At 36.7% G+C, this 22,584-nt stretch overlaps 1 protein-coding gene across 1 annotated transcript in view; it reads left to right on the top strand.

Moving 5' to 3' along the window:
• Positions 1-44: 44 nt before the first annotated feature.
• The window catches only part of BRWD1 (bromodomain and WD repeat domain containing 1), a 58,057-nt gene continuing 35,517 nt past the window's right edge, over positions 45-22,584 (top strand). The window contains exons 1-18 of the mRNA XM_008942519.1: positions 45-77; positions 256-315; positions 4,115-4,265; positions 5,500-5,598; positions 6,140-6,300; positions 6,919-7,140; positions 9,081-9,181; positions 10,740-10,810; positions 12,051-12,151; positions 13,550-13,590; positions 14,377-14,475; positions 15,909-16,059; positions 16,630-16,764; positions 18,103-18,231; positions 19,549-19,774; positions 20,882-21,067; positions 21,779-21,962; positions 22,389-22,479. Of these exons, the coding sequence (XP_008940767.1) occupies positions 5,565-5,598; positions 6,140-6,300; positions 6,919-7,140; positions 9,081-9,181; positions 10,740-10,810; positions 12,051-12,151; positions 13,550-13,590; positions 14,377-14,475; positions 15,909-16,059; positions 16,630-16,764; positions 18,103-18,231; positions 19,549-19,774; positions 20,882-21,067; positions 21,779-21,962; positions 22,389-22,479 (1,932 nt within the window). The 5' untranslated portion in view covers positions 45-77; positions 256-315; positions 4,115-4,265; positions 5,500-5,564. The remainder of the gene's footprint in view (positions 78-255; positions 316-4,114; positions 4,266-5,499; positions 5,599-6,139; positions 6,301-6,918; positions 7,141-9,080; positions 9,182-10,739; positions 10,811-12,050; positions 12,152-13,549; positions 13,591-14,376; positions 14,476-15,908; positions 16,060-16,629; positions 16,765-18,102; positions 18,232-19,548; positions 19,775-20,881; positions 21,068-21,778; positions 21,963-22,388; positions 22,480-22,584) is intronic.

Raw genomic sequence — 22,584 nt, forward strand, 5'->3', positions numbered from 1 at the left:
AGGCTCGCTCGTCCCTAACCCTGTATTTTTTCCCCTTTTCTCTGCAGGTGCTGGTGCAGGAGCTGGAGCAGCACCAGGTCTGTGTGGGCTCTGATAAAATCATCTCTTGCTGTAGTCAGAAGTTTCCTTTACTTTAGAAGTCATTGAAGTTTCTTCCTCTCTGTCTCAACTTTTTCCCTTAAACACACATTGTTTTGGATGTGTTCTACCGCTCCTTCCCCTTTAACCACTCGCTTTTTTTTCCCCTCCATGTAGTTGCTTCCTAAAAGGTTGGATTGGCAAGGAAATGAGCATTATAGAAGTTACGAAGAATTGGTGAGACTTTTTTAAAACTTTTAATTAGGATGATAACATTGATGTTAGATCCTTTACCTTTAAAAGTAGACCCAAAGATTTAACTTCCAGTTTAATTCTGTCTCTGTTGTGAACATTGGAATGACTTGGGAAAGGACCTTTAATTTCTTTACGTTAGACTAAGAAAAACATAAGTGGTGTTTTAAATTGAGGATATTGTTTACATAGTAGAGGTGGAGCTTGGCGTTGTGCATTGGTATATGCCACTGCCTACATATAGGGAAGAACCAATCTGAGGCAAGGTTTTATCTCAGAGTTTCAGGAGCAAGTTTGTTACGTGCGTTTTGATTCGACAGTATTTATTTTCTGCTTGGCTTCCTTCATCAGTCCCCTTCAACAGATCTGGAAATTAAATCGCTGTTCAGAAATCAAATATTGGCAGTTCTGGTGCCTATGAGTATGCTTTTTATCTGTGGCCACTTGCAGGTCGTAGGTTATTTTTTTTAAATATTAGAAAGATACGAGTGATCTCTCAAAAGCATGCACTTTATGCCTTCTGTGGCTCATGTTTGCTTGAAATGTTTTAACTTACACTTGTTTCAGAGTGGAAGTCTGTCCTTCGCTTGGTGTTTTATTGTACTGCTTCTTAAATGGAAAAGTATGTTTGGCAGTTGAATCTTGTGAAGTGGTGATCTGGGAGTGCCTCCCAGTGTGGTTTTATCTTGCTTTGTTGTAGTTTTCTTTAAGCAGATGTTTATTCTCACTTTATTCTCCTCCAAGATTTGGGTAGTCCAGGTTAATTGACTGACTTCTCCCTTATCCGTCAGTTTCTGTATTTTACAGTTATATTCTCTTGTCCTTCTTGTGCAAAATGTGACGATCTCAGAGTCATATTTGCATAGAGAAGGAATTAAAATTTGTTTAGAACACTTTCTTAATTATTTAAGTGCTGCTTGAAATGACAAAACTGGATTCTCTTTCTTCTACTTGTCAATGTGGTCAGTGGAGCAAATGAGGTTTTAAATCAGTGCTTTTAAGTCACTAAAAAGTCTAGTCTTGCTAAACATGGATACTTGCAAGCTCTGACTTGAATTTAGCAAATAAGAAAGTAGTAAGTTTAAAAAAGATCTGGTGGCTTTTTTTGTTGTTGATTGGGGTTTTTTTAACCTCAGTTCTTCTGGTAAAAAGTGGTAATTTTGGTAGGTGTCATGTATGAATTCTTCTAACTTCAGTACTGTTTTTTCTGTGTTTATTGCATGTATGCCGTTGTCATATTAATGCTGGAACGTGTGGTGCTTCTACCTCTTTTTTCACAATTTAAAAGAAATCTCTACACAGGATAATAGTATTATGGACTATCCCAATTAATTTTCTGAAGTTTTTAGTTCTTGTTTTGAAGGGCTTTGGGAATCTCTTGCTGTCCCACTGGTCTCACTCTGAATTTGCAAAGACCACAGAAAAATGCAGTCATGTGGTACAGTTACTTCTTTTCCTCTTTGTTTGTCAAGGAATTGGGGAAGGACTTTACTCAGATTTTGAAAAATTAGTTATTTTAAAAAGAATTAAAAAGGAAATTAATTGCAAGGTTTTGTACGTGTGTTTCTATCAGGGCTTGCGTTTTGCCAATTTCATGGCCCAGCATAAGGGATGCATCCATCAGTGGAAAGCATGCACAAACTTTGTCTAATTCCAGTGAATACAGAAATAATGTAACTTGGTTAACCAAACAGCAGGGAGAATAAGCAGGGTAATAGACCTACCCATAATAGATGATATACCAGAGGAAGGAGTAAGCCAAGTGAGAAGTCCAGAGGAAGGAATAAGCCCAGTCAAAAATCGGATCATAGTCATATGAAAGCCACTACAGTAATTGCCAAAGGGATGCATTGCCAAATATGTTACCCTTCCCGAATTTGCTGCAAGCAGAACCAGCTCTTACACTGTTGAATAAACAACTCCAGTCGCATACGGGACCTGCAAAAGTAACTACATAAGCGGGACACCTGGTGTTGTCCTCCTGACTGGTGCGTGTCCAAGATCAGCCGAGCCTTGAGACAAAACCAGAAGGAATGTTTCTTCTGCTATTTTGGTTTTAATCACACATTTCTCAAGATAACTGGGTGTCTGCAGAACAGAGGCCCAGCTAGTTTCCCAGCAGAGAGAAAAATCCTCTGCTTGGTTGTGAGAATCTTCCATATGTCAACTTTAATTCAGGGCCTGGGGTTCAGACCCCAGCACTTCAGTTTGGAATAGATAATTTTGATGATGCCATGCAAACAAAATGGTTTATAATGCTTGACATATGAGGTTTTTTTTCCTGAATGTTGTGGCTGGTTTGTGACTGGTACTGCCCAGTAAAGATTGAAGAGGCAAAGTTTGTAAAGAAATGATGAAATAATTTTTTTAAAAATCTTTGGGCTATTAAATATATTTCTCATAATCAGCCTTAAGCATCTGATGAGGTGATGTGCCTGGCTAAGTTTGGCTGTGTGGTAATGTAGCTATCTGACTGATACTGCCACCTCCATGCCCCCCCAGAATGCAGCCTAGCCCCCCTCAATCTTTATATGTTACCTAGATTTTTATTAAAACAAGGATTAGGTTGCAGTTTAGCTTGTACATTCTGAATACTTCGTGTGCATTTGGGCAGCTTTTTGAACAGATCTTACATGACAGCATGTGGTATTTTTATTCCCACTGTTCTGGTGATGAGACCAGCCTCATCAGGACTTTCCTCATCCAGGTTCAGTCAGTAGGCTGAGAGAGCAGCATCAGAAGCACAAGCTAGTTCTACCTGTGTTCTGAGCTATGTGGGCAAGAGGCCACGTACCTGTGTTGGTGTGGCCCTCTGCCTCTCCTGGAGGTACAGGCTGGGAATAGCCTGGCTACTGAAGTAGCAGTCTGGCTTCTGGGCCTAACTGGTTTTTACATGGCCAGATCAGAGAGTGGAGTAAGTGTGGAGCTGTTTCTGCCTGCTGATTCAGACCTCCCCAACAGTTTAAATTTTTGGTTCTGATGACTTGGTTTACTTGAGTCTGTGTAAACTCTACTTTGCAAATTTAAGTTCTGCATTATTGTGATTGACTTTATAGTTAGATAAGGATTCTTTTTTTTCTTTTTTTTCTGTGAACTCCCAGAAGGAAGAGAGGAAAAAAATAATCAAAGCCTACACACATCTGTGCTTGACTGAGACATCTGAGTGTGTGCGTGTGTAGAGGGGGTTATATTTCTTTAGATTGTTAGATGTAGATAGTATGGGATCCTGCCTGAATGGACATATGATTCTTTTGATCCTTTTAGTTTAAGGAAGTAGGGCAGTCTTATACTATGTACTACTGGTTCTTCAAGGAAACTATTGCCAGAGATATTGTACTCAAACCTACTAGTCTGCAGTTTCCAGAACAAGAACTGTGAGACTGAAGTACTAGTTGCATAAATTCTTGTGCTTGTTTACAGCAAAATTCTCAATGATCTTGAATTGTTAGGATTTTGATTTTATCTTTTATTTTGAATAAAATTGATGGGGTGAATTTGGCAAAGACACTCATTGTAGGATGCAGCACAAATGGGTGCCATCCGTGCGAGTATTTCAGGCTTTCAGCGGTAAAATATTGATGTGGAGTAAGTAATTTTCCTGCAGTTACTTTTACTACAGCTCTTCTATTTGTGGAGAGTACTATATCATAGTTTAACAGAATTGATTTTGTTTCGTAAGTTGAACTTAATGCTCATATTAAACATTATTTAAATATTGATGCTTTTAGATTCATCTGTTCTGCATGTACCATATATATTTTTAAAACTTAAATATTTCTGTCAGGTGCTGTCCAACAAACACGTGGCTCCAGACCATTTGTTACAAATTTGCAAGCGTATTGGCCCTATACTGGATAAGGAGATTCCACCCAGCATTCCCAGAGTGAATTCCTTACTTGGTGCTGGGAGACAGTCATTGTTACGTACAGCAAAAGGTATCGTTCATTTATTATTTGAAATGGGTATGATATTTTCCTCAGTACATGGTGAAGACTTTTGGAATACTTTAAAGTGATGAGCTTTCACCAGAGTAGGCCCACACTTCTGTACTGTTTAATCAACCAAAACATCAGTGATCTGTGTATTAATGGCCTCACTATTGATTGTTGTGAAGAGAAGATTTTAAGTTGCATCACAGTTATTGTTACTCTGAATGCTGAGGCTGCTGAACATGGGCAGTGTTCAGTGTTACTGCAACATAATGAATCACTAGGACATAGGTGCTACTTCTCTAACAGCTCCAAACACTCCCAGTAGTATATTGGCCCATGTTGTTTTTGTATGTGATGGCTGTTGTACTCTGTTCAGTGCATATGTGAGACAGTGACACCAGTTTCTGAAAGTTTTCTTGGTTGAGGCAAATGGCACCAGAATTAGGACTTCTGAATGCTCTTGAACGCACAGGAAGAAAGTCCTTGGACGGAACTGAAAGGGAAAGATTGGCAATGCATAGGCACATACCTTATTTGATAGAGTGTGTTTTAGCTTTAGACTTATCTCTGAATGTTTCTGGGAGTGGGATGTTGATGTGTTTGTATGAAGTTCTTTTGGGTAGCTAGTTGCTGTGATATGGGGATGGTTTGTAGGATGCTCTTGTGTTTTCAGTTACCTATCCTAACTGCTTTAAAGGGTATACACTGAATGGCACTGATAGTTCTGTCCTGAAAATCAGGCTTACATTCAGCGTGACTGCATCAAAATAACTATCAGCGTGGGAAATTTTTTTAAGAACCACAAAATTGTCAGGTTGGAAGGGGTGTCTTGAGATCATCCAATTAAATAATTTCATACTAATATATACTCAATACTTATGAATAAATATTCATGAAAATGTTAATCTTAAATACTTCACAGTGAGAACGAGTAGGAAAAATACAGTTAAAGTTAGTTTTGTGTTACATGGACTGCAGGGATATTACCATTTCCAGGTTTGGTGGCTGGTTTTGCTGGAGTTTTTTTCCTCCTGTTACTGTATTAAATGGATTTTTCTCTGATGCTACGCTATTTCTGAAAGGTTTTGGGGCATTTTGTGTTTTATTTTTTGGAAGTTGTTTCAATAAGGGGTTTGAGACCATCTGTAGATATATTCTTCACCGTGTTTTGAAGCTGCAGCTCCTTTGGCGTTCTTAACATGTACTTACGACAAACCTCAACTAATTGGTTTTAAAGATTGCAGGAACACGGTTTGGAAGGGCTCTGCATTTGCTGCTCTTCATAGAGGAAGACCTCCTGAAATGCCTGTGAACTATGGCACGCCACCAAATCTTGGTAAGTTTTTTTTGTTCAACACTCATCACTGCTGCTGTGAGCTTGTGATTTGTAGCTTGATACTGGCCTTGCTAGGACACTGAAAATGGCACCTCAGAACTGGATCTGGAGGCTTACCTGGAGAACTTTGTATGTCTTCACTGGAGTTACATATTGGGTACAAAAATTGGCTTAGGTCAATGGTGAAGCAGTAGCCCCCAGATGACATCTTTTTCTTTTATAAAAGTCTTGTATTAAGTAGGTATACTTACAGAAAATACAAATCCTTCTCCTTTGGATAGAAAGACTTATGATTTAAGGCATAGAAAGCCTTAAAAGCTTAGGAGAATAATGTTTAGCACTTCTTAGAGACTGAGGCTTTGATTGGAGCAAGTTTAAAATACTGTCTTGGTGTTACATGTACAAAAAATCGCAAATACAAAGGCCCCTTCAGGAAATCTAAAAAGTCACTTCTAGTAACTCCTTACATAATATGTTAATGAAATCATATTTTAGAATAGACCTGTTTTAAACGTCAATGCATTCATTCTTTGTGTTCTAGTGGAAGTACATCGAGCAAAACAATTAACTGGATATGCAAAGTTCAGTACTTCATTTCCAGGAAGTATGTATCAGCACATCAAGATGCACAGACGGATTCTTGGCCATCTTTCTTCTGTATATTGTGTTGCATTCGATAGGACTGGACATAGAATATTTACTGTGAGTTGATGAAATAGATCTGAATCTGAATGTAGTTATAGATGGATGCAAAGAGGAGAACTTTGAAATGGATGTTGTGCTAAAACTTCTGGTGAATGGTTGTCAGTAGTGTTAAAATGTAGCTGATAGGCTCCATCACCATGCTTCAGTAGAACAATTCAATGTAATTAAAGGTCGGAAGTATGTAAGAAATTGTTGTAATTAATATCTGGTCAGGTGTTGACATCGATGTAGGCACTTTATTCAGTGATGTAGTTCAATATTAAGCATCTTACATATTCTTTATGAGGTGACAGAGGAGAGATTTGTTTTTGTTGCCCCTTGCCATTACTATAAGGAATCCTCTCAAACTTATTCCAAGCTTTTTGCGTTACATGGTATAGATCTGTGGTGATTGCAATGTAATCCTGAACCACAAGTCAACATTTTGGATTTTTTAATGTTGATCATATGACTTCATTTCTTTCAGCTTAAGTAGTTTTTCAGCATAAGTTTTTAAATCCAAGTGTGATTTACTAAGCTGTGGCAAAGCAGTTGGGTTCTTTAAAGGAAGCCTAAAACTTTTATCCTGAATGTCTTTGAAATTCCTTGCTGAGTATGATAAATATTTCTTTCTAGGGCTCAGATGACTGTTTGGTAAAGATCTGGTCAACTCATAATGGCAGGCTGCTTGCCACATTACGAGGACATTCAGCAGAGATTTCTGATATGGCTGTCAATTATGAAAACACCATGATTGCAGCTGGAAGCTGTGATAAAATTATCAGAGTGTGGTGCCTGAGAACCTGTGCACCAGTTGCTGTCCTCCATGGACACACAGGGTCCATTACCTCATTACAGGTACGTCTTTAAATGTTTTTATGTATTGAAGGACAAATAATGTAGATGGATTGTAGGAAGCAACCAGTCCACAAAACTCAAAAACAAGTTTCACTTGGCAGCACCGTATGGAAGACGTGTAGGTATTCTAATCAAATAATAGAAAACAAGAAATAATCTAGGCAAACAAAAATGCAGCTGAACATGATTTGAAAAGTTAATAGTCTGCTTTAGGAGTAGGATTTAGATTGACATGACACCCTAAGATTAGCTAACTGTTATATTGGTAAGAAATAACAAATTTCCTTGGTTGCTTATTGAAACTGAGAGTCCTAGTTACATGAATGCTGTACACCAGTAGAGATTTCCTTGTGTTGTAACTTCTTGAAAAGGAGAATTAGTACCTCCTATTTTTTTTCGGAGGAAAGTACTTTGTGGTTGCTGTTAAGAGTCTAAGAAGTAACTTGTCAAGTGCACATCTTTTTCATGTTCAAGTGCAAGGAACTGATGTTCTGTTTTCTGTGAATGCTGGCACGTGATTGGGAAATAAATCACTGTGCCTATCAGTGTGGTTTTCACATGACTGAAAAAATTTCTGTGGGAATATTAAAATCTGAACATTTAAAAGATAATGTTGAAAGTTAAAACCACAGGAGAAGCATACTTTTTTCCCTCCCTTTTTTTTTTTAAATAAAAAATGTTTCTTGCCTCCCTGAAATTCCTGAGTATTTAACTGAAGTTAATGACAGGAATCCTTCTTCACTTTAGAAAAGTTCACTACCTGTAGTATTTGAGCTGTTGGAACTAAAGTAAATTTCTGGGAAATAAAAACTGTGTCACCTTTTGTCTATTACTGGAGACATGGTATGCTGGTTTATGTGAGTGAGCGTCCTGACGCACTGTGTGACTTTTACAACTTCAGTGACATGGATGTTTGTCTCAATGTCAAAAATAAGTTATTTGAAAAGCACAGATATGTTCAGTGTGATATGTTGTTTGCTTAAACTTGAAGATGTCGTGATACATTGTGCTCTAGTAGTCCTTTGGATCCAGTCTCATTTGGGCTTTGCAATTCCCTATTTAGCAGATAACTAGCAGTTCGTTATCCAGATGCACTTTGTTTTCCCATGAGACTAACAACCTTATGTAGAGGGGTGAAAAGTGGCTACCTGCTAGCTTGTGAAATTCAGTAGAAAAAGTAATTCTGCTGTTTTCTCAAAAATGCTGCTTCCAGGAGTAATCTTCATATTTGCAGAGCTTTTATGGTGTTCGTTGCATTTTTTCATTTGTTTTTTTTGATGGCAAAGAGCTTATTCTTGGTGTTTCTTTTGTTGTAGTATGCTATATTTTTTTTTAAGCATTCTTAATTGTACTGTATACTAAAATATGTACAATTTATATGGCAATTTCCAACAATAGTAGTAGTAGTAATTGATGAGCAATTTAATCAGCTTGTGTAGCTTGGTTTCTGTAAAGTTTTCTGTGTTGTAGCTCTGCATAGCCATAAATCTCTCTTACAGGTAGTCCTTACACATACTTTTTTAAATTAATATGTGATGCTGGGTAACACATACTCATATGTCTCATAACTGATGCTTTGCTTAATTATAGAATTTAAAAAGTAAGCCTTTCTAATGAAGCTTCCTTCCATTTTTTGTCTGCCCTGCTCATTACTTCATTAACGAGACTTTTAGTGAACGATTGTGGTTAGTTAAGACTTTAAAACCAAAGCATTGAATGAGTTTGGTTTATATAATGCAGTAATTGAAACACAAACGACCATACTTTGAAGTATAGGTGTTATTTTGTAAATGTTAAAAATGACTGTTATCAGCAACTGCCTTAGCAATTTCAGTTGAAAAATCCAAAGTAAATCAACAAATTAAAATTTTTAGGGGTTCATAGATAGGTTTTTAAATGTCTCTTTTGGTATGTGTCTGATATTACTTTTTTCTCTTTAGTTTAGTCCAATGGTGAGAGGCTCCATGAGATACATGGTCTCTACTGGTGCAGATGGGACTGTTTGCTTTTGGCAATGGGATACAGATTCCATGAAATTCAAGTACGTAAATGAGTTGCTAATTATCTCTGTGCCATACTATGCTTGATTAAAGTAATTTGAGCACTTTTAACTAGCTAAAAACCCTGGATTTTTTTCTGTGATAATAAAACTGTGGTGGAAATAATAGATGTAATTATTTTTAAACACCATCACTAACTATATCCTTTACAAATTTATGTTATTATGTTATTCTGTTTTATGTTACCTTGTCCTGGATGATCAGTTGGGAAATGTTAACTTCGTACTACACTAAAAGTACAAACGTAGAACAACTACAATTGCTGCAAGCATGCTTATGTTGGACCAGTATAATAAAGCTTTTTGTTTGTGTTGACTTTTCAGCAGCCCCATAGTTTTAGGATGTCTCTTACAGAATGGGTATGGGGAGTATGTTCAGTAGAGTTTTTAAGTGTTCCACATGTGATTACTGTCTATTTGTAAACAAATACACCACTACCACAATTAGATTTTTACCAAAAAGAAGACATTTGGGAAGATCAGTCTGTATGTAGTATTGTGCCATATAATGATAGTTGGTATACAGTGATCTGTTTATACCTCAAAGCAGCTGGCTGTTTGTTTTAAATCAGTATTTTGAAAAGCAGATGATTATCTTGTATTTTAATTCAAACTTGTGATCTTAAGGTGGTAGAATCACAGCAAAAACTATCAAAGGCATAGTTTCATCTGAAGACTTCTTCAGGGCTGTTATAGGAGGAGAACATTTAAACTGGATCCTTAATTCTCATTCTAAAATTAAGTTAGGTGACTTTGTGATATAAACATTGTTTAAATTAAGCATGGTCTTAAGTTTAAGTATTGCTGGGTCTCAGAGCAGCATTCTTAGGATTTAAATCTGTACTGTGTCATACAGACGTGAAACATTTTTATACTGAAATTTTCAGCGTTTTCTTTGATAAACAGAAAACACTTGAACAGGAAAACAGTAGGATGAGTAGAAATCTGTAATGCTTTCAAGTGGCACAATTTGCTGGATTTCTCTTTAATGTAATTCTTAGTTGCGACTTGAGGTTACGGCCATGTAAACTGGAAGAGTGTGTACATGACTTGCAGAACAGGAAAGAAGTCATTTGAATCATGACATTGGAAAACTTTTATTTACTGCTGCAAAATTTTATGATTTTGCACAGCATGCTGCAGTAATGGTATTTATTTGATTGGCCTTATTTCATGTACTGTTGGTAGTTTGTCACGTGAGGGCAAGAGTTCATGGAAATGTTATGGAGGGGGTAAATCATATTTACTGAAGGATGAGAGAATAAACATCTTGTCATGTCACTTTACCCATGCTAGGCAATAGCATCTTCTAGAAAAACTCAAACTGGATGGGCTTCAAATATCATTTGTGTGTGTGTACAGTAATAGTGAAAAGTAAACCTTATTGCTCCTCCTCCTGCACAAGATTTGCAAATGTAACTGTATAAGAAGTACCTGTTAATGTACATGTTTGAAGAAACATACCTTTAGGTTTTGAAATGTTGATAAAAATCCAGGTTTTGTGTGTTGTGTCCTGTTTAAAGCACCTTTTCTTTTTAAGCAATCGGCCAGTGAAGTTCACGGAGAAACCAAGACCAGGGGTTCAGATGCTTTGTTCTTCGTTCAGTGTAGGTAAGTCCCCTACAGATCGAGTTTGGCATTGTACTTTCTCTTCTTTCCTCCTAAGTCTTTATTATAATGCTCTGGTTGTGACAGTTTCAAAATCTACAAAAACAGCAGCTTTGTAGTAAGTAATTTTATATTGTGTATTGTCTCTGTGACACAGCTAAAGAAAGTCACATTTTTTAATTGACAGTGAAAGACAGTTGAACTAAATGATACTCTTTTCCTTTTGCCATTAGTGATTTTACAGAAGTAAAAGTCATCTGATTCTTGTTTTTTTCCTCCATCTTTACTGGATTCTTATTTGTTTAATCAGAATCCCTGTTGTGTCAGGGATTTGCAAAGTCAGTTCTCTAAGATACTACAGTCAACAGCAGTAGAAGTGGTGACTGCCAGTACTAGGAGCTCCTGATCGTGTGCCAGTTGTATGCAGCGATAGCCATAACAATCCCTTCTTCCTTAAGAGTACACAAACGTGTCAATAAATGTGCTTCATCCCAGCCTTGTAGTTTTCTCTCCTTCTAATCCTGTGAGTGACTTGTGGGAAGGCTTACTGGTACTAGAGGGCATGAATGTTAGAAGAAACATTGGAATTTCAAAAATAAAATGCAGATAAAAGTGTAGCTCATTAAGGTTGTTGGGATATAGCCCTGGGTTGGATTTGGGTTTGGTGGTTTTTTGACATTTTAGTTGTTTGGGGTCTTTTTTTTTTTTTTTTTTTTGACAGTGCTTACAGGTGCAAAGAGGCAGATCTTGGTACTGCTGCCACTACAGCTAGATAGTGGTGTACTTGTTTACTTGTGCTTTTACCCAGTTTTGGAGAAATTCACATGCCACAAGTGAGACACGTTAGTGTGAGTTGTGTAGGTAATTCTGATGATGACTAGCCATCTCCCTCATAATTGAAGGCTTCTGTGTGCAATTAAGTGTTAGATGCTTCAGCATTCCCCTAGTTATGTTTTAAAATCTTTGTAGTACTGAGTATGACTATTTATTTTTACTGTGGCTGAGAGAGCTTTCTGGGGCAAGAGAGGGATTTCCTTCCACATCTGTATGTCACTGGAAGAGCATAAGAAGGTGACACTCCTCAGCTCATTTTCTTTTAAACTAGACATCTGAGAAATGTTGGTGATCTGTTTTAATTTCTTGTGCAGTTGTCTGTATATAGTCTTTGTTCTTACATGTTTATGTAAAATTGTTCTTGTGCAGTTATACATACAGTTGCTTAATTATTGCTTGATTTTTACAGGTGGTATGTTTTTAGCAACTGGGAGCACTGACCATGTCATCAGGATGTATTTTTTTGGCTCTGAAACACCTGAAAAAATAGCTGAATTGGAAAGTCATGCTGTAAGTAAGATTGTTAGATCTAATAATTGTCACTTCAAGCAGTACTGAAGTTACCAGTTGATGTTGTTAGTGGGTTTGTGGCAGTGTTCTTTTATTGAATGTTTTTAGAACTTAGGCAGAATTTCAACTGGTCATCTCAATGTGAGTTGACCGTTTTCAAGGCTGGAATGTACCAAGCTGATATTTAGAACTGTCTCTTCATCTGGGTGTCATGCATTTCTCTAATTCCAAATCGTGTGGTTTGCTCAGTTGCTTCCCTGTGATGTGAGTATGCCCAGTCACCCACATACTGTATGATGTGTACAGGAAATAGGCTGAGAATGTAGATTTCATTATTCAATTTATTTACCACTTGATACCTTTTGAATTAAATCTGTAAACGGAATTGAGTTTCCTGAATTTTACTTCTGTTCATCTTGACCTTTATTCGTGTCTTCAGTGGCTGGGGGAGCCCCCTTATACCTCCCCAGTAGGGAACGTCTTGGGTGGCTGTGAAAGCCACTTTATACCTCCTAAGTAGGAAATCAGCCTGCTAGTTTAGGATTGCTTCCCCGTGTGCTTTATGCAATGTGTGCTGCCTGTCTTTACTTGTTTTCTTGATATAACTGATGCTTGCTAGGAGAATAATTTCTTAGATAAAATAGTGTCATTTTTTGTGTACTTTAATCTAGTGGATTCTGTCTTCAAAGGGATCTAGGGGAAATGGCTGTGTTCATGTGCTGATGGTTTAGTCAAATTTTTTCAGTTCTTGATGCACAAAGAATCTAGTTTTACTGTAAAGAATTCAGATCTAGTTGAACTTTTTAAGCTCTTTCAATGGCAGCTTTTAAAATACTCATCTTCATTTTGTTTGCCTTCATATGTTTTCTCTTGTACTGAATCTGACTTTAACCATTCATGTTATAGTGAGAAGGCTTGATCAATACATATTTTGTGTGCAGAGAAAGAAGACTTTGAGCTTTGAAGATAAACTGATCTAAGTGTGCTACCTATTTTTCCTGTAGTTTTTACTATGATAAAAAACCTAATTGTATATTTCTTTAAGGAGTGTGTAAGTAGCAGTAGGAACAACATATTCCTCTCAAATGTATTTGGCTTAGGATATTTGAAATATATACTCAAATATCAGTTAAATGGCTTCCAAGTTGTTAATAATGCTTATTTAATCCGTCAACCTTTTATATTTAATTGGGGCTTTTTAAAAACTTGAGTTTTAAATGGCTTAACCACAGTGAATTCTGGTAAATATTTGTTGGAATTGCTTCACCTTGCAGTTAGAACTGTTAGAAATTCTACAAAAAGCAGTTTTGCCAGTTTCAGATTTTACTGAGCTCAGTTTTCAAAACCATATTTCCTGTTTAAAAGTTTTCTAACAAAAACTGTACTTCTTCCTTACAGGACAAAGTTGACAGCATTCAGTTTTCTAACAGTGGTGACAGGTATGTTGAAAGATGTTCAGATGTAAACTAACAATATATTATTTTGGAGTTAAGATTGTATTATTGTTCTCACCTGGAGGTTTCCAGTAAGAAAATTCTGCTTGTTTAGAACTCAGAAGGGAAATTTGGACTAATCCTGGTGAGCATCATTAAGTTTCAGCTGTCTGTCTCAGCTTTCTACTAATCTTTGTTAGACAGTGTCTTTGAACTGGCTAGACTTTTATTCACCTGGAGGAATGTTACCACTTCTTAACATACCAAATGTATTTGTGGCTTTATAAACCTCTTCTCCTTTCAGTTTCAGGAAGTGTTGGGTCAAAATAGGAAAAATGCAATGCAAGTGGTCTAAAATGAGCTTTAATCCTTTTCTTTTTTTTTTTTTTTCCTAGCCTACTATTTTTTTTAAGAAAATGTATTATACAGAAAAAAAAAAAGAGTTGTGTAAATTCCATATCTAAAAGTTCATCCATACTTCCAGTGCAGAATGAAGTCAACATGAATCTCTGATTGGCCTGTCACTAATAAAGACGTGGTTTTTAGCTTTCAGGGTAGACTTACATCTGCAACAATAAGTTGCAGCTTTATTTTTATGAGGTTTTTTTTACTTCTTGAATGCTAGATAACTGTGCCTAAAAATTGAGAAGAATTCTCTTGCCCACAAATTGAAGATTTCACTTCTGCCAGTGTTCCATTGTAACGTTTCAAATTGTGGTGGTGTGTAAATGAATATACTTTAAAGCAAATTCTTTTGAGGATGAATTAAATAACTTCTAAAACTTCTTCAAGGTTCATAAGTGGCAGTAGAGATGGAACAGCTCGAATCTGGCATTTTGAGCAAGCAGAATGGAGGAGTATTTTGCTGGATATGTCCGATCGATTACCAGGGTGGGTGAAGTGTTGTCTTTATTTGTTGTGTGAAGTCAGCAAGTTTGAAAAAGTCACAAGCACATTTAAGTACTGTCAAACTAGAGTAAACTTGAGCAATATTACGATCAAGTGGTTTGGGTTTTGGGGTTAGGCAGAGTTGAGAGGAAGAAGTGATCACTTGGTAAATTTTATTCTGTACTTGAATAAATGCGTAAGTATTTATATAGCTTTCATATATACACTGTACCAAATGAATTACATTTCCTTTGTTAAATGAAAAATGGTAACGGGAAGTACAACAGAACTTGCTCTATCTTGAATTCAGTTAAACATTTAACATGTCACAGGAGAAACATTTTTAGATTAATAACAATTAATAAAAATAAGGTAAATTATAACCTCTTTCCATGAAAAGTAATAGGTGAGTTTCATTCAAGGACTGATCTTGCTGACTATTGTCGTTGGTTCCTTTGTGCTGTTTAAAAGTGCATTAATGAAGTACGTGGTGGCACAGCATTTGAATAGTGTCATTACCGATGAAGATCAGGATGGCACATGGCACTGGATAAACCTGATGGGCAGCTGATTTACAGTAGTACAGAATGCTCAGTCAGTCAGCTTTGGTAGACACTGAGCAGAAATGCATTTTTAGGTGATTAAGTAAGGAGGAGGAAAACAAACAACAAACCAACCATGGGTGTACTGCTCAATGGGAAGGTGATTGCAAGCTTGTCTTGCGATGCAGTCATGAAGAAAAAAGTGATTTTGCTAAGAAAGGAGCAGGTATTAATATTTGAGATTTGATTGTGGCATCTTTATGGGTTAATACGTACAATTACAGTTGTGTATAGTGAAGAGAGAGTGTCTTTGTAAGACAGGCTACTAACTGACAAGTAATGTTAGACACTACTGTGTGAAGGCATGTTTCAAAGAAAGCTGTTCCTTCACTTGACTAAGACGCTGAGGGAGCGTTACAGTATCCTATGAATGTGCTTTTGGGAGAAAAATGAAGAAATAGGTTAAGGTTAGTACAAAATATCTTCAGTATATTTGTGTTGGGAATCGGAAAAAAATGTTTAGTTAACGTAAAGGTTACCTTCTGAAACAGAGTTAGTTGGAAAACTATTGACTGTAAAAAAAAATCCAAATTTTAAAAGGAATTATATTGGGAAATATAAGAAACAAGACTCCATGAAAAAGGAAAGCCTTTTAGCCTTGGATCTGAAATAGGAAAGAGGTTATCATGTTCTATGAAATAAGGATGCTAGAAATCCAGATTTGCTTTATAGTTATTGCTACAAAAAGAATGAAGCTTATGGACAGAAGTTTCAAAACTGATCAACTTCCCTTGTCCGATTATTAACATGGTAAAACAGGTTATTTTTCTGTATTTTGAGATTGAAATTTGCTGATTAAAAAATACTTCATGCCTGTTCAACTCTTTAAAATAGTGATGCGTGTTCAGAAGAAGACAGATTTATGAAGCCTAAAGTGACTATGATAGCGTGGAACCAAAATGATAATTATGTCGTTACGGCTGTGAATAATCATCTGCTCAAAGTCTGGAATTCCTATACAGGGCAACTGCTTCATGACTTGGTGGTATGTGATTTTACTTGATCTTTGAAGTAGATGGTCTTCCTAGAATTGCAATGACATGTTCATGCTGAGTTCATAACTAGATGTGATTTGTCTTGAAAGCTCTATAGGAATGATAAAGCAAGTGTAGTTTTCCACTAAAACTAGCAGCTTTGTCTTGTGTTTCAACAATCCTTTCTCTAGCTGCTGTTGATCTTGCTTGTGCTATGGAATAAATGTTTTTGTGCAGTAACATATTTGCCCATTGCATAGTTCGTTCTTTTTTAGTAAAAGCTGTATTTCTAGAATTCTTGCTCGAATCTAGAAGGTTACTAAGTTTAGGATGATACAGAAGTCTTTCTGCCTGCCTGAGGTTTTACCCGACTTACATTCTGCAGGTGGCAGTCCAGATAGATACACTGTGGAATTTGTAAAAGTCCATGTATTTTTTGAGGCAGCTTGTAGGGTTCTAAGTTTTCAGAACTCTGCGTGTGAGGGGAGGGTATCACAGTCCTTTAGGCTATACTGTAAATATCCTATTGAAGTGTATTTATGTCCTCTTGTTTGCACGTCATGTGCAATTTTAAATTCTAGGGGCATGCAGATGAAGTATTTGTCTTGGAGACCCATCCTTTTGACTCCAGGATAATGCTGTCTGCGGGTCACGATGGCAACATCTTCATATGGGACATTACCAAGGGCACGAAAACAAAACATTATTTTAACATGGTAAGACCTTTTTTAAACTCCTTTTTCTCAACATAAAGCAGTGTTCACATACTAATTTAAGAAATTGTCACCAACATGCGCACCCTTTGCACCTTTTGAGGAAAGAAAAAACATCAAAAAACCCAAACAATCAAAACCCACCAAAAAAAAAAAAAAAAAACAGAAACCAGCAAAATTTGTGAGTTCATTATCCTCTAGTCCTTTTACCTTTTAATTTCTTGGTAGCTGTAGGTGCAGAGTGACCAGGAGCCAATTTTAATAGTTTAATGTGACAGAAAAGGAGGGCTGAGGTTGCCTCTGTTGTCTGCTCCGAGCTGCCCACTTCCATTCTCTACTTTGAATCGGGTGCCCCTCGCTGGACGTTTTGTTAAGCTGACCCGTTTCATGGATCTGCAGAAGTATTCCCCTCTTCCTTCCCCACCGACTTCCCCGTAGGGCTTCTGAGTTGGGTTCAGTCAGGGAGGTCTTGGAAAGCTTCTGAGACAAGGAACTGTGAGAATTTGAGGTATGAGAGAGTAGAGCAGGACTTTCATCACAGTTGATGTATGAGCTCTTCAGACTTCACTTGCTGATTGAGACATCCTGATTTATGAGGTGATGTGAATAGTTGACACCAGGACGTCTCCACTCTTCCTTACTAAAGATCTTCTACCTCATTCATAGTAACCATTTCCTTTAATTGAGATGAGGTGCCATCTAAAAGACTGAAAGGTCTTGTTTTAGAACATCATTTCAAGAGTCTTATGGACAAATATTTGTATTCTCAACTGTCTTAAAAATTATTATATTCTTACCATGAGGATTGGCACAATTCTTGTCGAGAGTTCTCATGACATTCGCTTTGTATGATAGCTCATTATTAACACTTAGAAATAGATTGTTTTCTCTGATACTTAAGTGTTTTTATTAATATTTTAATCTTTTTCTTCCTGGTTACAATCAATAGTGAAATAATTTTTTTTTTTTTTAAGATACTCTGATTTTACAGAAAGTGGTTTAACAAAATCAGTATATATTAGCTGAAGGTTACTTTTAGGCAGTATACAAACAGCTAAAAATACTTTTTGTTTGTTTGTTTTTAATTAACATTGTTTCCATACCCTTTAGAGCATCTTTTAAAACTGTATGATTTAGGACTTAAATTCACATGTCAAGAGGAAAAGACATAATCTGAAATAATGAGATTGTTTGTGCTTTAATGGAGGAATTTAAGATTAAATGGAGGATTTTGAGAGGTGCAGGACTGGTTTTGATAGCCATTCATTTTTTGATGCTGCATTGTTGTTTGCCCAAAAAAAATTTGGTTGTATAGTCTTCAGTTTCGTTCCTTCCGTCTAGATTGAAGGCCAAGGACATGGTGCTGTTTTTGACTGTAAATTTTCACCAGATGGACAGCATTTTGCATGTACAGATTCTCATGGGCATCTTTTGATATTTGGTTTTGGCTGTAGCAGACCTTATGAAAAGGTAAGTTCAGCTTTCTATTAGAACTGTTTATTCGAGTTTCTGACTGAAAATAGATTACTTGCATTTGTTCCTCTAAAACATCTACTGTAAAAAAAAATTCTGTGGGTACAGGATCTAAATATAACTCTAAATATAACTGGTTCCTTGATGTCTGCGAGTTTTTTTTATATGTGTGGTCATTACTCACCAGAAACAAGCAGTGTCTTCACATTCCCTTGGGAGTAGCTCTCAAGAACTTTTCTGGAATACATTTTCGTCTTTTCCAGCCAGATGCTTTCCATGTTAATTGTTCAAGCTTAAAATTACTTTTATTTAAAATGTTTGAAAAATAGCTTAATGTTTAAAGATGGGAATGTATAGCTAAATTTATTGCACTGCTACCTAATTAACAAAAAGGCAGACTGTATGTTAATGATTTGGTTTATTTCAATTATTAGAACTTGCAGTTCTTTAGGCCTTTCCTTATTCAAGCCTGAATTCACTGTAGTATGATTAAAATAAACAAAAGTAAGTATTTATCCAACACTGTGGATTTTGAAATGTCAGAAAAATTTTCATGGGATACATGTTCTGCTTTTTTGAACCTTATCAGCCTGTTTCCTTTTTGTTTTGATAAAGTCATGTTGTTTTTTTTTTTCAAAATAGTTCTCAAAAGTGCAGTTTTGGCCGATGCTGTTCTTCACTTCCCCTCAATTTTTATTAAAGTTGCAATGGTAATTCTATATTTGTAGCTTTACAAAGTTACCTTTTCTTGCTCAATGTTCTTATTTGAAACTGAAATTTAGTCTCTTAATCTTGCTTTTCATGTCTAGGAGCAAAGATTTTAACTGTGATCTAATATTTGTGTAATCATTTTCCTTCAGCTGCATGAATGTAACAGGCTGTTTCAGTTGCAGGAAAAAAAAAATTCTACTGGACATTGCATGTTTAAGAAGGAACTTTATTTTGAGAAGTTATATTGAACTTTAGACTGATTTTCTTACATGGAAGCCAAGGAAACTTCTTAATTGTGTGGAGAAAAAATTAGAATAAGATGTGAAATTTTAAGTGTAAAGCAGTGCTTCTGCTTTACATTACTGCAGTTTGTTTTCTAAAAACATCTTGTTGCCTGCAAAAGCACTATCAAAGTTGAGAGTACTGAGAGTACTGAAACGCCCATACAGGTTAATTGTAGCTATGCATAACTCTTCTTACTGGGAACTTGCCCTTTCTTTTACTTCTAAGGAGATTTTAGATACAGTAGTGTCACTTGCTGTTCTCTGTTCTTCAGCATATTCTGTTTCAAATTGATAATATAAAAACTTCATCTCTTTCTAGATTCCTGATCAGATGTTCTTCCACACTGATTATCGGCCGCTTATTCGGGACTCTAACAATTATGTCCTAGATGAGCAGACTCAACAGGCTCCTCATCTCATGCCTCCTCCCTTCTTAGTAGATGTGGATGGAAACCCTCATCCAACAAAATATCAAAGACTGGTGCCAGGAAGAGAGAATTGTGCAGATGAACATTTGATTCCTCAACTTGGATATATAGCAACAAGTAAGAACAGACATCAGTACATCCAGGAATTAGAGTTCCTGTAGTACATCTGAACAGGAACAGAGTAGATGTGACATAAGTGATTTTTAAAATGCCTTCAGTTTATCATTTGCTAACTATTGTGCATTAATGTTTAGTAAAGGTGCTGGAAGGCCACACACTGAAGATGATTTTAAACTAAGGAAAAAAAATTGCTTAAATGCATATCTTAATTATTTTCTTTTCTGTGGGCACTGAGATGCACAAACTGTGTTTGAGTTGTAGACTCTCTGAATGGCTTTTTTTGGAATAAGCAAGTGGAATAATTTCAAGAATGGTGTCAAGGTTTAGAGTCAGGGCTCTAAACCTTGTTATTGGTCCACTAGACCAATAACAGATGATCTCTGTTAACACCTCTCCCGTCCCAAATGGGAAGAGAGAATAACGGAGTGGAAAATTGGAACAGCTTTAATGAGAATAACAATGAAATTGAATAAGTGCAAAACCAATAGTGAACCTAGCTTCCCTGATGGCAGTAATGTCACTGGGGAAGTCCCAGACTGGACTCAGTGGCAGACGTGAGATGAATTCAGGAATGTAAGGATCAGGATTGAAGGCAGGGCAGACAGTGCTCCTCAGATCCTGGCTGTTGAAGAAGAGAGCTTGCTTCTCATGATCCCTCAGCTTTATGCTGAGCATGACATATATGGGATTAAATACCTCACTGGTCAGTTTAGGGTCACCTGTCCTGGCCATTCCTCCGTGCAGCTGTGGCATTTTAGTTTCTGCACCCCCAGTGTGGCACACAAGATTTATCAGTGACCTTGGTCTGCACAGGAGCAAGTTTAAGCAAGAGCTCTTCTGCACAGCAGTCCTTGGCATTAACTCCAAACATGGAGCCTGCAAAAATACACTGTTACCTTCAGAAAGTGCAGTTAGAAGAGACTGAGCTGAAAAGTAAAATCACTGAACAAAGTTACTTCTGTTTTAACTCAAACCAGGACAAATGGTTTTCATTATGTTTGGTTATAGAACATGTCTTTCTCTGTCATGTGACTGATGATATTAAGTAATTTCCTATCACCAGTTAACTGAATGCATTCGTTTTATTTGTATTACACTTGCAAGGTGATGGTGAAGTGGTTGAACAAGTTATAGGCCAACAGACAGTTGATCAGGATGAACAAGGCTTGGAGCCCAGCATTCTTGATGGCATGATTAGACAGTTACAACTACAACAAGATCAAAGAGCTGGGGCTGATCAAGAGTCTGCTTCAAGTGGTCCACAAAGTGGGGAAGGAACACCTAGAAGAGGTTAGTACTTGCTGATAAATTCTTAGGCAGTTGTTCTATTTCCATTTTTATTATGCAGGGTGAAATATTTCAAACCAGTTTGAACTTCAAAGTTGTTTTGGGGACTAAGATACCTGTTTAAGATCTTTCAAGTCACTAAAACATTGCTGCTCCTGTGGTGTATTACAAAACAAAGCCTTTTGCTATTCCTTTTAAAGAGTTGTATTTCTTGTGGAGTGCTTCATATTGAATAATATTTGTAGACTACTGCACATTTATAAGAGATATTTTGCAAACTTCAAAGGAGGAAAGCTGTAAGTATTTTAGCATTACTAAAACTAGGTTCTGCTCTTCCTTCTTCACAGACTTAAACCAGAAGCTCTTCTGCTCTGTGTCCTTGTAGTTTTAAATATGTAAGCTCAGCTCCAGGAAAAGTGCTTTTTAGAACCTCGCTAGTCTCAGAGCTGCCTGAAATAGTTCAGGAAAACATCTCTGTCACATTATACTTCCTTTCACTGTTTTAAAATAGTAGTAGAAATAGCTATTTTAAAAGTGTATGTGTAATCTCACTGTATTTTCTACAGGACAAATAGTTTCCAGAAGGTGATAACTAGACATACTTATGATCATGGAGATTAAAAATAAGTAAAGTTGGTTTTATCTTGTAGTAAGAAGAAACAAGGTTCTAATTCTATGTAGTCTAGAAAAAGTGTTTTTGTTGGTATATTTTAGCTTTTAGAAGACCAAGTTTAGACATCCAGTCCCCTCCCAATATTGGTCTGCGACGCAGTGGGCAAGTTGAAGGTGTGCGTCAGATGCATCAGAACGCCCCGCGAAGCCAGATGGCTACTGAGCGAGACCTCCAGGCTTGGAGACGAAGAGTTGTTGTACCAGAAATACCACCAAGCTTATTCAGGTCTGTAGACAGCTTACCAGGCTGCAGACAAGACTAGAGAGAACACTTTTTTTCTAAATCTAGTGCTATGAGACCTAAGCTAAAATAGATACGTGGCACAAGTTGAAATCATTCAGTGTTATCAGCTTTGCTTTAAAATTTCTATATTGTAAAGTCCATTCCATGAAAATAAATGAAAGTTTCTCTAGACAGAATGATTCTACAATATTCCAATATTTTAAGTCATCTTAAAGGACAGCTAGATTACTTAGTTTCTTGGTTTTTCCAGGATAAAGGGATTGAGATTAAATTAATTTAAGAGGTCAGAGAGATCGCGGTTTTCTGAGACTTGGTTGGGGTGATGTGTTAAGCAGCACTGAGCAATTGAAACACTGAAACAGGTAACTGCTTTCAAAAGTGCTACCAGTATGTGTTACTGTCTTTTAGGCAGCAGGAAGAATATCGAATTGCAAAAGGGGAAGAAGAGAGAGATCTTTATGCAACAGAGAAGAAAAAGTCATTTGAGTCATTGGAAAAGGTACGCAGCAGCTTCTAGGAATATGGGCATTGTGTGCCCAGGGACAAGTCATGGTTCAAAAAAATGAAAGCTGACATTTCTGAAGGTCTTCAAAGGTTCCTGCTG

Source organism: Merops nubicus, unplaced genomic scaffold (assembly GCF_000691845.1).
Source record: "Merops nubicus isolate BGI_N331 unplaced genomic scaffold, ASM69184v1 scaffold4306, whole genome shotgun sequence".
Taxonomy (NCBI): domain Eukaryota; kingdom Metazoa; phylum Chordata; class Aves; order Coraciiformes; family Meropidae; genus Merops; species Merops nubicus.